Consider the following 14,175-nt stretch of genomic DNA (forward strand, 5'->3'; position numbering starts at 1 on the left):
TTCAGCATTTCAAGCCACAAAGTAATCCATACAGACCACAATGGCTGTCTCTGTGAGCATCCTCTCTTGCTGCTGGTGTCACTTGCTCCAAAGACCTGTCCTGGGACAAGGTCTTGGATGTGATGGAGACAAGTGATGGGACAAGTGATGGAGTAACAGTCTCTGACTCCTGCTGAGGAGCTTTCTGGGAGCAAACTCCTCTGATGACTGCACCCCACTTTTTCCTACCATTTTCCTGCAGGGAGAGGATGCATCCCATTGCACTGATACAACTGTGACATATTGGCTGCTCATAATAAAATCACTAATCCTTTATTTGCACTATAGTAGCACCAAGTGGCAGCAACCAAGAATAAAACCCATCATGCAAGATGGATGTACAGACCCATAATAGAACAAAATCCTGGCACAAGGACCCTGGACACCAGACAGGCACAAAAAAGGCAAAAGAAAACACATTTCACTAGACAGAACAACAGCATGGGACAAAAACATCATCCTGTGTTATGTATACCACAGCTGAACCCACATCTCCTGAGTCCCTAAAAAGTGCCTTATCCCTGAGCCAAAAGTCCCTGCAGCCTTTAGTCCCATTTACTGGAAGCAGGAGAGGAGGAAACCCAAGAGATATTCTCAGTTCTCCATCAGTAAACAGGAACACTGAAAATCAGTCTTCCTCCCGTCTCTGATGAGAGCTGGGTTATACTCCAGAAATGCTGAGGTCAAAGCAGTGTTTAAGGAATTCCATCAATCTTACAGCTGCTGGCAAAAAAAGCTCTGTACACCTGCAAAGAGAAATTCATGGGCTGGTCATCTGCCCCCAGCAGGAGTGGGGCACAGGGAGGGCTGGGGAGCACAGCCCTGGCTGGGCTTTGCCATAGGGATCAACCCACACTGACTCCCTACACGGACTTCCCAATGTTCAAAAGGTTCGTTACAGGGAAGTGATCCACCAAAATCTATCTACAGGGGCTTTTCTCCAAGAAAAACAATTTCTTCCTGCACTTTTGAGTGTTACCCTTTCACAGCAGCTCAGGGGCTGGAATCAGGGCATAGCGGGGGATTCCACAGTGGTCCAAGGGCAAGCACAGATCAGAGCAGCTCGTTGATAATTGTTCCTATGGGGGCTAAGCAGGGAGTGATAAAGCAACTCAGAGCTTGTGTGTAAATGGGCAAAATCCAAGAAAAATCACCGTGTCAGTGTGACTTAAGAGCTGACTTTCTCACTAAATGCATTTCACTGCAAGCCATAAAATGCAGATTTTTTGATGAGAACCAGAATGCACAATAAATTCATATGACCGGCTGGTTAACCCCAAGAGATCTGAAAAACAATACCTTCCCCTCAGTACCTCAGAGTGCCTTTAAAACCCATGTAGATTTATTGTTCTGAATCACAATACTAAATGTTCACGCTTAGAATAATACGGTATTATCAGCGTATTATATAGCGATTTCAATATTTCAAAACATGGAGAAATGAAATGAATTGTCCAAGGTCACCCAAGAATATCATCAAATGGGAGCCAAGCTCAAAGCAGAATTTATGAAACACACTACTTTGACAATAAAATATTTAAATATCACATTCTTTGATTTCTACTCTGAGGCTTAGATATTCAGGTTTTTGAGTGTGGATTCAGCTCCCTGAGTTTGGGCAAATGCTGTCCAACTCTGGAAGTGGCATTTCCACCACTGCTCACCTTCTGCAAAGGCCATTGAAGGGCCCCATAGCTTTGCTGCTGAGTCCACCACCCACAGCAGTGACAGCTCCAGGGCCAGCAGGGACTGGGACACAGCAGTCACATGCCAGCACTGCACAGAAGGGAACAACCATGTCCCAGCATCAAGGAGGAAGTTTCCTTCTTCAATCAGACCAGCTCTTTGATGCAGGGTCAGGAAGGAAGGAGTGATAAAATGAGGGACTCGTGGCAGGCGAGTGCTGTTGGAGCTCAACAGGGTTCAGGGCAGCGCAGGGATTTATTTTGAAAGGGGAAAAGGCTCTAATGATGCCCGTGGTCCCCAGGGACTCAGCAGCAGTCACAGTGAGGATGGGGAGGTCCCCAGCACTGCCAGCAGTGACAGGCACTCCAGCAGGGATAGGAGCGTCGCCTGCCAGATCTTGATCAAAAGGACAGCAGCAGAGAGAGCCGCAGCTCGCATTGGAAAGGTGTCAGTGCAGAGAGGCAGGCAGCCCCCTCGGGAGCAGCTCCGCTGAGCAGGCACTTGAAAATAATCAATCAGCACGACTGGAAAACATCTCTGTGCTGCTCACTGCCGCCAGGCAGAGGAGGGAGAGTGCTGCAAGCAGGCTCCTTCACTCCCCACGGGCAGCCACCCTCCTCCTCCTCTCCTGCCGGGCTGTGGCAGTGCCCTGCAGGGCACAGGCTTCCAGAGCCCATTCTCACCCTCTCCCTCCTTCCTCCCAAGCCAGGGCTTGGATTGGAAACCTCAGGTAGGCAGACCTGGTGCTTCTCTGCTGGCGAAGCTATGGCTGAAGCTGCTGCCTGGCAGGGAAAAGTGGGAGCCCTCCTGCCATCATGAAGAGCAGAGAGACCATTCCCTTCACTGCGACACAAGAGGGAGGTGATACAAAAGATTTTCAAGAATTCTGCTTACCCCATCACGCCTAATGCCATGTGCACAGCAGAACTCATGTTAGCTCCGTATTTACTGACACAACACCCACACCAGCAAAGTAATGCCCCGTGCACCTCTGTGGCTCACCACAGCCTCTGCTGCTGTGCCAAAGCCCCGGGTTCACATGCTAACACATATCTGCTGTCCTGATCTAACAGATATTTCTGTGTTCTTAGCAAACACCACAGAGCATAAACCTTTTCCATGGAGGTTTAACCCACTGCAATGAGTTTTCCATGCAAATGTCCAGTTACAGCAGTGCAGGCACTGAAGCATGGTCCAAACCCTTCAACAAACACTTACACACAGTGTCCATATTCATCATCCAACTGTTTTAAGGAGAAAAAAAATCACAAATGTTTCATGGACAGGAAACCTGGAAAATATCTATCTGCAATGAGGGATGGTCAGATGAGAACAACTAGAGCTTCCTGCCCTGTGAGAAATAATAACTCAGGCCAGTAAACTGACACAAAGAACTTCACCACATCCATAATTTATTGCTCTTTATTCCCTCTATGTGGCCACTGTTTGCATAGATCAAGCAAACAGATAAGTAACAGGCACCCAAAGCTCCCAGGTCTTTCAGAACCAGTTAACCTGCTTTCTTTCCCCATCAGAGTTGATATACACAGCATCACTCTTCCCTCAGCTTCACCCCATTTCACACGTGCTGCTTTTTTACAGTCAGCAGAGGCTAATATGACACTTGGTACAGGTGTTAAGTCTCTGCTCCAGAACCATTGGCCAGGCAGTGTTTTGGAGGGTGATGGGAAGCTGTGAGATGTATGCTGGAAAGCCTCCAGCTCCTGGGTACCAGCAATTACGTGTATATGATGGACAGGAGCATCACAGCTCAGGGGGAAGACCTTTGGCTGCATGTAAGAAAGAACTCAGAAACACCCACTCAACCATCCCTGGGGGGAGACTTCCCTTGCCTGTTATCTCCAAAGATGCAAACTCCATTTCCACAGGGAATCTGGGATGTCCCACACCGGAGGGGATCTTAACAACTAACAATCCAGAACAAGGAAGGTGTTATGGCTGGACAGAGGAATGCCTCTCAGTGTGTTAGCCTGAAGCTCTCTTAAACTGTCCTGGTCCAGAGGAAGACAGGAAGGCAGCCAGGACCAGTGCAGCGTAGCTGGCACTAACCTGACACGGTGAGTCGGGCCTCCCGGCTGAACTTCACATTAGCAATGTTGGTGGCAACGCAGTGAAATATCCCACTGTCTTCTGCCCTCAGCCCCGTTATCTGGAGAACCCCCTTGGGAAGCAGAGTGTACCTGTGGGAACAGAAAATAGAATCAAAAGCTTGCAAAGCAGGACACGACGTGACAGCAGGCTGCACATACATCCAGGTGAGGCAGGCTGGCTCCCTGCATCCCAGTGCAGAGGTGCCAATACCACCAAGATGTCAACACCTCTTTAGGCTGAGCCCACACCTGCTTCTGCACCAGTTCTTACTTTTTTTTTTTTGGATATTTGAGCCTCTGGTCTTCTTTTACACGGAGAGGTAAAAGAAAGTAATTTATCTCCTGATGCATCCTTGAGAAATGGTGATTTTTGTTGGAAGGCTACAAAAAAGAGGCTTCCTATTTAACCTGTGGAAATGCTCTGGCAGTGCATTTGCATGTGAAGACAGCTGACACTAGAGTATCATGATGTGGGAATTATCACTCATCAGCTGAAGCACAGTGACCATGGACAGGCATTAGAAACCTGTGCTCCATGCTCCCCACTCCAGGTGCAGGACTCAAATCCGTATGACCTTAAAACCTCAGATGCGTGAAAAGGTATGTTTAAAATAAATATTGAGTGGGCAAATGTAAACATCAATAAATATTTTACATCTTTAAAACACAGGCACATTTAAATCATGCGTGCATACACACATATATGTACACATACATTACAGGTTGCTTGGCAACCACTTGTTTAAATTGGCTGATAGTAAGTCATTACACTGTGATGAGTTAATAATCCATTTCCGTCCGGAAGATGAGGAATATCTTTCCCCATATCAGCATATGGTTAAGTGCCTATAACCTGCTCCCTGCACCGGTTCCAAACGTGCGGCTCCGTGTCGGTGGCAGCATGACAGCAATCAGTTCTACACGGCCCGAAGTTGATTGCAATCTCTCTGGGACTTTAAAATGCCCATTGTTTTGGATGAATTATACTACAAGAAGCCTTCATTTTTGTTAACAATCTGCCCACAGCATTAGAAGATTCAATTCCAACGCTATTATTCTGCCTTCAAAGCCTCCAAGTGCAAGACTCAGCATACAAATTTATATACACTTTATTCGCAGAAATGCACCAAGCGTGATTAATGCAGAAATCCAATTCAGTTAGAGAAGCAACTCTCATCACCCAGGCTCTGGTGTCAGAGATTAATCTACTGAGCTGACAATAAAAAACTTCCCCAATAACTTTACTCCTACAAAAAGCCAAATCTCTTCAAAATCATGACATGAATGTAGGGAAACTGTTCCTAGGCTACATCCTCCAGGGCTTGGGCAAACTCCCTTCCCCAGAAGAGAAGCAGCAGGAGCAAGCACAGTTTGGACCTTTCTGGGTTGGAGAAAAGTCTTGGCTTACTCAGCTCTGGGGTTCCTCAGCCCTGGAGTTCCCCAGCCTTGGAGAAAAGAAGTCCTGGTCACATTTAAATCCCTGCCACATTTCTGACCAACTCCACAACTATGTCCCTGGGCTCAAATGCAAAGGATCAATGATGCATGAAGGACTTCAGGGGAACTTCACCTGTCCTGCAACATCTCACTGGGATGCCACAAGGCATCAAGCACAGTTCTCCACCCCTTACTTCTGCTGATGCCACCTCGGATCAGTAGCTCTGCTCTACCACATCCCCAGTTCAGCACCTGTATGAGTAAGAAGCCTTCAGAGATCAAGTTCAACAAATCAACCCTGCGCTGGGCTAAAAAAAGCTCAGCTGAAAAATGCAAGGAAAAACAAAACCTGACAGTTGCAGTTTTCCACAGCAGATTTGGGCCTCTTGGGTCCTTCTACTGTAAGTTCACTGCCACTCTGAGAAGGTCAGGCATTGTTCCAGCCCTTGTGTTTTCTCCTGCCTCCAAAGAACCCGACCACATTCTGCTGCAAAACTGACATTTTTAAGAATAGGGGCTTTCAGGAAAATATTTACATCTTCCTGGTTTCGCCTATTCCCAAGACAGGGACGTCAACCCGTGCTCGAGGTGTGCTGTGAGCGATTGTCTCCCAGCGCTGGTTGTGCGGCTCCCGAGCTCCAGCTGGGGCTGCCGGCAGCGGGCACGCGTTTCCTGCCACCTGTCCTGCGCCGTGCCGAGGATCAAACCCTGATGAGGGACGTTTCCGACGCGAGGGGAGCGGCCTGTCAAACACAGGAAGCGGCGACGTGCCGCTCCAGGTCTAGGCTGGGAAGGGAGGCAGCTGGAGTTTCTCTTTAGAAGATTGTTTAGGAAATGGCAGCTCAGGGTGCTGTGGGAAGCTCTCTGCAGAGCTCCCCAGTTGCCACACATGCCGGAGTCCACCTGGGAATAGCAGCCATAGTGTAATTCAGCACTTGCAAAAGTCCAGGACCCATATGAAAGATCCTAAGTCATGGATCTGTCTCAGAAAGAGTTACACAAAATGAAGCCATGGAGGGATGAAGGATGCCAAAGCTACCCAGCTCTTTGAGGCTTACTGGGCAGGTTTCAATGCTGGAAAATAAACCTTGAGCAGGGCTGATCAGGCATAGTTGGTGCAAGCCCTTCAAAGTCAGCTAATAGCTTTATCTACCTCTCCTGGGAAATGCCAGTACTCCTACAAGGTGTTTGGCCAAAAGGAGAACCAAACCAGAAAAGCCACAACACACTAAACAAGAGTCTTCCATGGTGGAAACATTGGCCAAGACCCTTAGCCCAGGTTAGTTGTGTCCAAGTACAACCGTGGAAGCAATAGAAAGTCTGGCCATCTTTTCCCACCTGGAGAAAGGCCAGCAGCACATGGCTTAGACATGTCTTACCTTTTGTTGTCTGTGTTGACTGGCATGCTGTTCTTATGCCAGAGGATGACTGGCTCAGGCAAGCCATGGATCTGGCACTGGAATCTTGCTACACCACCTTCCTCCACCACTGCATTCTGAGGGTGGATGTGGAAGTCAGACATTGCTGGAAGATAAAAAGAGAAACAAAATTATTCACATGTGAAGAAAGATCCAACAACTGGAAGATCTCAGCAGCTTCACATGACCTACCTAGAAACACACTCATTTCCCACAGAATGCAAATGGGACTGAATGTAATGTAAGAGCAGAAGGCCAGCTTGCAGCCTAACCTTCTGCATGGAAAAACAAGACTAGTAGGAAGTTCTTGGTATCCCACCTGCCTCTGCATATTGAACTGATTGGCTCAATCAGAACAGCAGACTTTCCTCCAAGACCCTCATGGTCCTCAGCAAGGTCTGCCGGGGCAGCAGGAAACACAAGACTTTGCACTGGCACTTATCAGAGGTCATTCCCAATAGCTTGAGCAGTCTTTGGATCCTAGTCCACATCTAAAGAGAGATGGATTCTTTCTGTTGCCATCAGTGTCTTACCTGTTGTAAATATCCTTCTGATATGTACAGCTTGACTCCTAAACTCATGTTATTTAAATACCTTGAGTAGAAGAATGCCAAAATACCCTAGTGAAACATACAGCCCTTGATTTCCACCTGTTTGCAGGTGCTCCTGCTCATTGCATACACTGCCTTCCAGCACCACAGTAGGAACAGCCACATCCCCAGGTTGGGGAGCAAAAGGATTCAGCCAAAAAAAAGAGCAGCTGCCAAGAGCTCAGCAAAACGAGGCTTTGGGGGCTGGGGCCACCTGACAGCAAATGATGAGCCCCAGCATGCCCACGCAGGGTGAATACAGACCAGCCCATTCCAGCAAGCCACAGCTGTAACCACCGTGTGGAAACACTCTGGCACGCTGTTAGAGCTACATAAATAATACCGTAATCATTACTATTAATTAATTGGAAGGTGCTGCCTGTTGACTCCGCAATAAACATATTCAAAGCTAATAAACATCCCAGTGGTTATTGAGCTCATGATTCATTTAAAGTGCTGCATCCACAGGAAGGTCTCTCGCATTACCATAGAAAACAAACTCCAGGAGAACCCCTTGCTCTGCCACCCCAGCCTGATGACACCCCTCTCCCCAGCAAGAAAACCTTGTCCCCTTTTACAAGCACCAAGTGCAATGACTGTGGGTCTGCTAAGGAGCAAGCTGCCTATGTGTCAGGGCAGCTTAATCATTCATCTGCAAACTGCAGTTGGGCTCAGGCAGATGGGAGATGGCCATTAGCAATCATACATTAAATATGTGTTGCATTAACCTGTGCTGCTCCCGCAACCACTGCTCTCAACCCACTGATGGCAGATTTGTTAAGCTGATGGAGTAACACGGAGCAAAGCCCCAGCCCTGCACAGTTGCAGGGTTGGGAAGGTTTTGTAGGTATGAGGGTGGGATGGGCAGCCAGCCCCACATCAGAGCCAGACCAGGGAGTGGCTGCGCAATGTTCCAGCCAGATGGCAACACACCAGCGCAAGGTGAAAGATCACGGAAAATTGTATTTCTGTTTCCCAAGATAAAAGCCAATGCAATTATCCTCTCTGGTATAGGATTATAGGATGGAGCCCAGTGGTGCAATGGCAATTTACCCAATTCATATAGATTTAGCCTTGAAATGAGACTGATCATGGCCCAGAGCATTCAGACATGGAAAGGAGTTCAAAGGCAGCTAGGGGTTCTCTCGTCACCAGGTGATGCCGCTTCCAAGGTGGCAAGGGATGCTTCAAAAGATGGGTGATCCACGGATGCCTGCAGCAAGAAAGCTCAAGGGAGCCTGCAGAACATTTCAAGGCTGGAGACCCAGAGCAGGGTCAGCATTTTTGCCAAGCCAAAGCTTATGGACCCTCACCAAGAAATGAATCCAAGAATTATTGAGAATGACACAAAGCTCTCTAAGAATTTTTTTTAAAAAGCAGGGATTCAGATGCCTCTAGGAAAATTCCTTTCAAATCTACAGATGCTCAGTACTGAGGTTTTCTGGAGGCTGACAGGGTTGATAAAAGAGGGAGGTGTGAATGAGAACAACCCCAGCACAGACTTCACTTTGCTGGCTACAGAATTCATCGCCATTCCTTTATTTCAATAATATCACCTCTTATAGGTAAAACTGCAGCAATAACCTCTACTTTTAAAGACACCAGTATTAATATTTATCATGAATAAAACATGGCAAGTTATAAATAATTCAGTTATGAGGATGTTAAGTAAAATATTACTCTTCAACGACACTATAATGTGGCTTTGAAGCACAGTTTTATGTTAAATGCCTAGGAAACACTGTGACCCTTGCCAAGACCAGCTGGTTTGCAGAAGAAGCATTAAAAATTCATACACTGAGCTACAAAATGCTATTTTAAAAACAGGTTTATGAGTTTATTTACAGTTTCAGAGACAAAAGACTTTTGGAGCATCTCCTGTAAAACAGCAACAAAACTTCAATATGAGTGATTACTGGGTTTTCAGCCTGGGAATAAATCACCGTGGAGAAGAAGAGGAGAGGGAATAGGAGCTCAACAGCTTCACACGGCATTGCCTGGAGGAGCTAAATCTCTGCTGACCCATGTGAGGTTTTTATATATGTCCCAACTGGCTGTAACAAACTCATGCAGCAGAGTGCTTGGTCCTGTTTTTCACTTGTCTTCCCGTGGCAAGCAGCAGGACCCTGTTACCAGCCGGGCGCTTTTGTTCCAGCCGCCAAGGAGAAGAGCTGCACGTCAGCCCGGGTGGGGTTGGCCAGCAGCCAGGGAGCTGCAGCTCATTTCTATGCTAATGGCCATAATAATTTTAAAAATAAATACATGCAATCACAATATTCACCCGCGAGCTCCTAAGAGGGGAGGCACTCGCTAATCCATCTGCCAGCGGTCTCTGCCATCCAGCAATGCAGCATCCATGTGCCAGTGGTGGGACTGGTGCTGCCCCAGGCCTTTTTTACCATCATCAGAGGGGTGAGTGCCACCATTAAACTTCCCTTTGCCATCTCCTTGTGTCATCAAGTCATAAAAATAACATAAATCACATGCACACTCATTGCTCTACATTAATGCTCCAAGCTGTGATGTGTCAGAGCTTCTGCTATCATCCCACCTGGATTTTGGCTGTGGTACACAGCAACTGCCATAGGGCACAGAAAGACAAAATTAGGGCTTACAGCAGACAGGGAATGGTCCTGGCAGCCCTTTGATGCTGCAGGCATGGAGGAGCCTCCTGCAAAATTGCTGGCCAAGGCTAGATTCAAATTGAATGTTGACTGTCTACAGGCACACAAACACATGAAGCAGAGGAGTTACTCTTCTTCTCTCCTTCCCCTGTGTTATATAACTAAGGACCTCAACTAGGATGATGCTGGATCACAGGCGAGGCTCTTCCATAAAGAAACCCCCATGCATGGGATTGCCCACCACTTAACCCCCACTGGGATACAGTCCCTGAAGGTATGTCCTATGGACACAGGTGAGCAGCAACACTCATCCTCATCCATATTCATAGAGGATTCATTCTGGGGTCTCCTCTAATCAAATCATAAGCACTTTCTCCATCCCAACAGGCCTGGTGGAAAGGCCAATGGAATAAAAATGAAAATAGCTATTGAGTGAAATATTCTCTACTCCATAAAAAACTAAATTGAAACCATTAGTGGCCAATCCTTTTTTTGCTCAGTGCAGCATTAGCACTAAGCCAGAGATTGACCTAGATTTGATATAGAAAAAGAAAACATTAACTTGGTATGTCAAAGCAAATCCCAGGCCTTTTGAGTCATTAAAACACAAACATTGTGCAGGCACAAGGAGAGGAGAAAGGCTTGAAAGGTTCAGTGCCAAACATGGTGTTAGGAGAGCATTTGGGAAGGCCAGCTAGTTTGCAATCAAATTGTCTCTTGATTTTAAATTACTTATGGAGAAACAGAGATCCAGGCTGACTCTGACACAAGAATCTGGGGATGAGTGAGCACCCACACCACCACAGACGCCACACAGTCCACAAATAGCAGCACACAAGTGAAGACCCTTTCTCCACATTTCTGTCACCAACTTGTTAAATTCAGACTTCTTCCAATGCAGGCACGTGGTTAAAATGCCTCTCAGTTAACACAGTATAAGGAACAAGAGCTTTGTGGAGATGTGCCTCCAGTACCTGGGCTTCCAGATGTTCCTACCAAGGAGGGTGGGATTCATTACCTTCACTACAACTGAGGAAGGTGAAATCTGGGAGGTAAATTATTTGCCCAGAGCAGAGAACAAGCCATGGGCAAGCTGACCCCTTCCAAGATTGGCTCCATTTCAACAACCCTGAGCTGCTGATTTTTATACTGAATTTCTGTACTTACTAATAAAATTGAATTCCTCCTCAGGTCAGCAGAAGTCAGGGTTGTTTTTAAAACACAAAGAACACCATGCCAATTAATGCCAAACTTGAACCACTCTCAAATCAGGCTGAGAGCTCCAGCAGAACCAACCTTCAATATCTGTGAGACTCACAGAGCACCCAACTCCTTTTCCTGAAAGCCACCAGTGCCAAGGCAAGCAGAGGGATTAAATTTTCAATTCCCTCTTGGCTTAAGAGACCTTCACCACTAAGTCAGCAGCCTGCCAGGGAACATTCTCAAAGAAGTCAGCAGGTGAAGGCTCTGCAGACTCAGGTCTTGTTTGTTCCCTCCTCACTCTGGAAATGGAAGATTTGCCCATGAGAAAGAGCCGGCACAAAAGACGGGGGGCGTATGGACAGCACAAATCCCATCCTCTCCTCTCTTCCCCCTGCCTTCAAACAGCAATGCCTACCCAAGCCTTTAAGAAAAAGACACTGAATCTTCTTTCTATAATTTTTTTTTTAAAGATGCATTTTTATAAAGCTAAAAAACAAGCCCACGGCAGGCCAGCCCGGTGGCTACTCCAGCTGCAGAGCAGCCTCTGCGCCTGCGAGCCGGCCCTGCGTGTCTAATGACGCTATTGTGCGAGGTTGTTGCTGGACTGCCATGAGCCCAATTTTGAATGCAAGTTGCTTTGTGCATAGTGAAGCGTGAACAACAGCGCCGCCCATTTATCTATTTAATTCTCCAGGAGTAGCAGGAGCGGGGCCCTTCGCTCACATCTAAAGGGAAGAAAAATCGCCTTTCTCTCAGCTTTGGAAAGGGAGGGAAATATTAAAGAGCAGCCGTGCCTCTTCCAGCACAGAGGAAAATCCTCTCTGCCCCTGTCTGCTAATCATAGCAGGGAAAATCCCAAATCTCTATTGTCCATGCTGAGCCTCAGATCTCAAAAGAATATGGGCTGCAAGACTCAGGAGAGTTTGAAGCAAGGAAGACATTTTAGAGGAATGTAGTTCATTTAAGAGGAACCAAAATACCTGGTGAGATAAAAGAGGGAGGATGACCCACCTCGGTCTGTGCAGAGGTACAGGGAAATGGTCACTCCTGAACACTTTTTATTTGGAGTATTTGCAAACAAGTGTTTATTCCTCTTTTGCTTTGGCTGTTGGTTTCTTCCCCTGGAGCTAACAGGATGGCTCAGAGCATAAATGGAGGACGGTGCAAGCTCTGCATTTTGCATCCTCGTGTCTCTTGTTTTCATGCACAGTCAAAGCTGACTGGAAGAATTTAAAACAGGCTGAGAAGACAGCACATTATACAGACCTCTCTAGCTGAGGAACAAGTCTCCACCTGGCCTGTTTTCTTCTCCTGTCCCAAGCTCCTGGGACAGGGATGAAAAGGGAGACAACAGAGATAATGCCTCACAGTGGGACACAGCAGCTGGCCACGGGAGGGAACATGCAAAACAGATATTTTACAAGAAGAGCGGGGGGAAAATCTACTACCTCATGACTCAAGTCAACCAGGAGGCAAATTTTTGTCTGGTCTGGGACTGTGGCTTCTCAACTTTTTGCATAACACATTAAATAATTGTGAGCCAAATCCAGCTCAGGTCACCTCCCCGCTGCATCGCAATGAACAGCCCTGATGGGCGCTACTGACCCATGACTTATTGTTGGGTTTGCTGCTTTCAGAAGCAGAAAAAAGCACAGAGCCCTGTAGGGGCTGCTTCCGTGCAGAGATCATAAATATCCTGTGAAAGTAATGAACACATCTTCACTGCATGCAGAGCAGGGGTCAGAGGGAACATCCTCAGGAGCCCCTGGTTGCTCTACCTGCCCTGCACGAGTGAACGAACCAAGCTGTGAGGAGGATGATGGGTTCTTCCTGAAAAGGTCCCTGTAGGGTGGCACCTGGAAACCCTCTGAATGCCTGCACTGCAGCTCCACTCCTCTTCCTGAGCTTGACTGAATGTGCTGTGCATTGCCAGCACACCCAGCCTCGCCTGCACAATCACAGGTGTCTCCAAACCCATATTCCAGTCCCAGAGAATTTAGTATTCATGGTATTTATTATATATATTATATATATATATTAAAAATATACAAAATAATATATTTTATTATATATTATTAATTATATATATTTATAATATTATAATATTATATATTATTTATTGGAAAATTAACCATACCACCATCAGTTGTTGATGTAGGGGTACTCTCCTGTGAGTAGGAAAGATCTTTGACTGGATAAATGCAGCCTCTGCACCATGCATGGAAATGAACAGGGGACCTATGGCCCAAGGACTGTTTTATACTGCAGTATCTCACCATTTCTATAAAACTCACAAAATGCTGCACCTCTAGAGAGAGCCGTCCCCACGCTGTTCCAGTACAGCACGTGAGGGGGCATCCCCAACATTCAACAGCCCACCACCCGTTTGTCTTAACTTAGAGGAGCAGAGAGCACCAGGAGAGCTGCCAGAGGAAACCCTTGAGAGCATCTGGCATTTGCCACGCTCCCCCTTGTGCAGCAGCACTGCCCAAACGCTGCTTCCTGAGACCCAAGACCTACTATAATGTGGCTGCAGCCAGAAATCATCCCAGCCTGGAAGCAAGAGCAGGGAGTCCCTGTGAATCGGCACAAACACCCTCTCTGAGGTGCAGTGAGCAACTAGGGCTGTCTGAGCACCCTCACACCTTTCCTATAAAGTCATTGTTTATTTCAGGGACAGGCACTAAGTGCCACCCATGGTCACAAACAAAACCCAGCATCATCCCTCCCTTGAGTACCAATAGCACACTCTACCCATGAGGCAATGCTGCTCCTTATAAACCACTTTGAAAGATGCATCTTGGCAGTCTCATGGATCAAATTTCTCACTTCCCTCCATGCTCAGAGCACATGGCAGCATCCCATCATGTTACCTGCTATGCCAAGCAGCCCAGCAGACAGCCCAGGGTAGTGATTCATCTTCCAGCACCCTCTTGTTTTGCAGGGGTATCAACTAATAAACAGCCCCTTTAGCGTTCTCAAATTGGTTTCAGGGACAGAAGAAGTTGCTGGCGAAGAGGGAGGCATTGCTGGGAGAGACCTTTATCAGGGAGCTCTATTGCAGTAA

At 47.0% G+C, this 14,175-nt stretch overlaps 1 protein-coding gene across 1 annotated transcript in view; it reads right to left on the reverse strand.

The window, feature by feature from the left end:
- Window positions 1-14,175, reverse strand: part of IGDCC3 (immunoglobulin superfamily DCC subclass member 3) — a 101,145-nt gene that overhangs the window by 37,241 nt on the left and 49,729 nt on the right. The window contains exons 3-4 of the mRNA XM_053988392.1: window positions 6,653-6,797; window positions 3,796-3,926 (exon numbers count right to left, since the gene is read on the reverse strand). Coding sequence (XP_053844367.1) covers window positions 3,796-3,926; window positions 6,653-6,797 — 276 coding nt within the window. The remainder of the gene's footprint in view (window positions 1-3,795; window positions 3,927-6,652; window positions 6,798-14,175) is intronic.

This window comes from Vidua macroura, chromosome 12 (assembly GCF_024509145.1).
Source record: "Vidua macroura isolate BioBank_ID:100142 chromosome 12, ASM2450914v1, whole genome shotgun sequence".
NCBI classification, from domain to species: domain Eukaryota; kingdom Metazoa; phylum Chordata; class Aves; order Passeriformes; family Viduidae; genus Vidua; species Vidua macroura.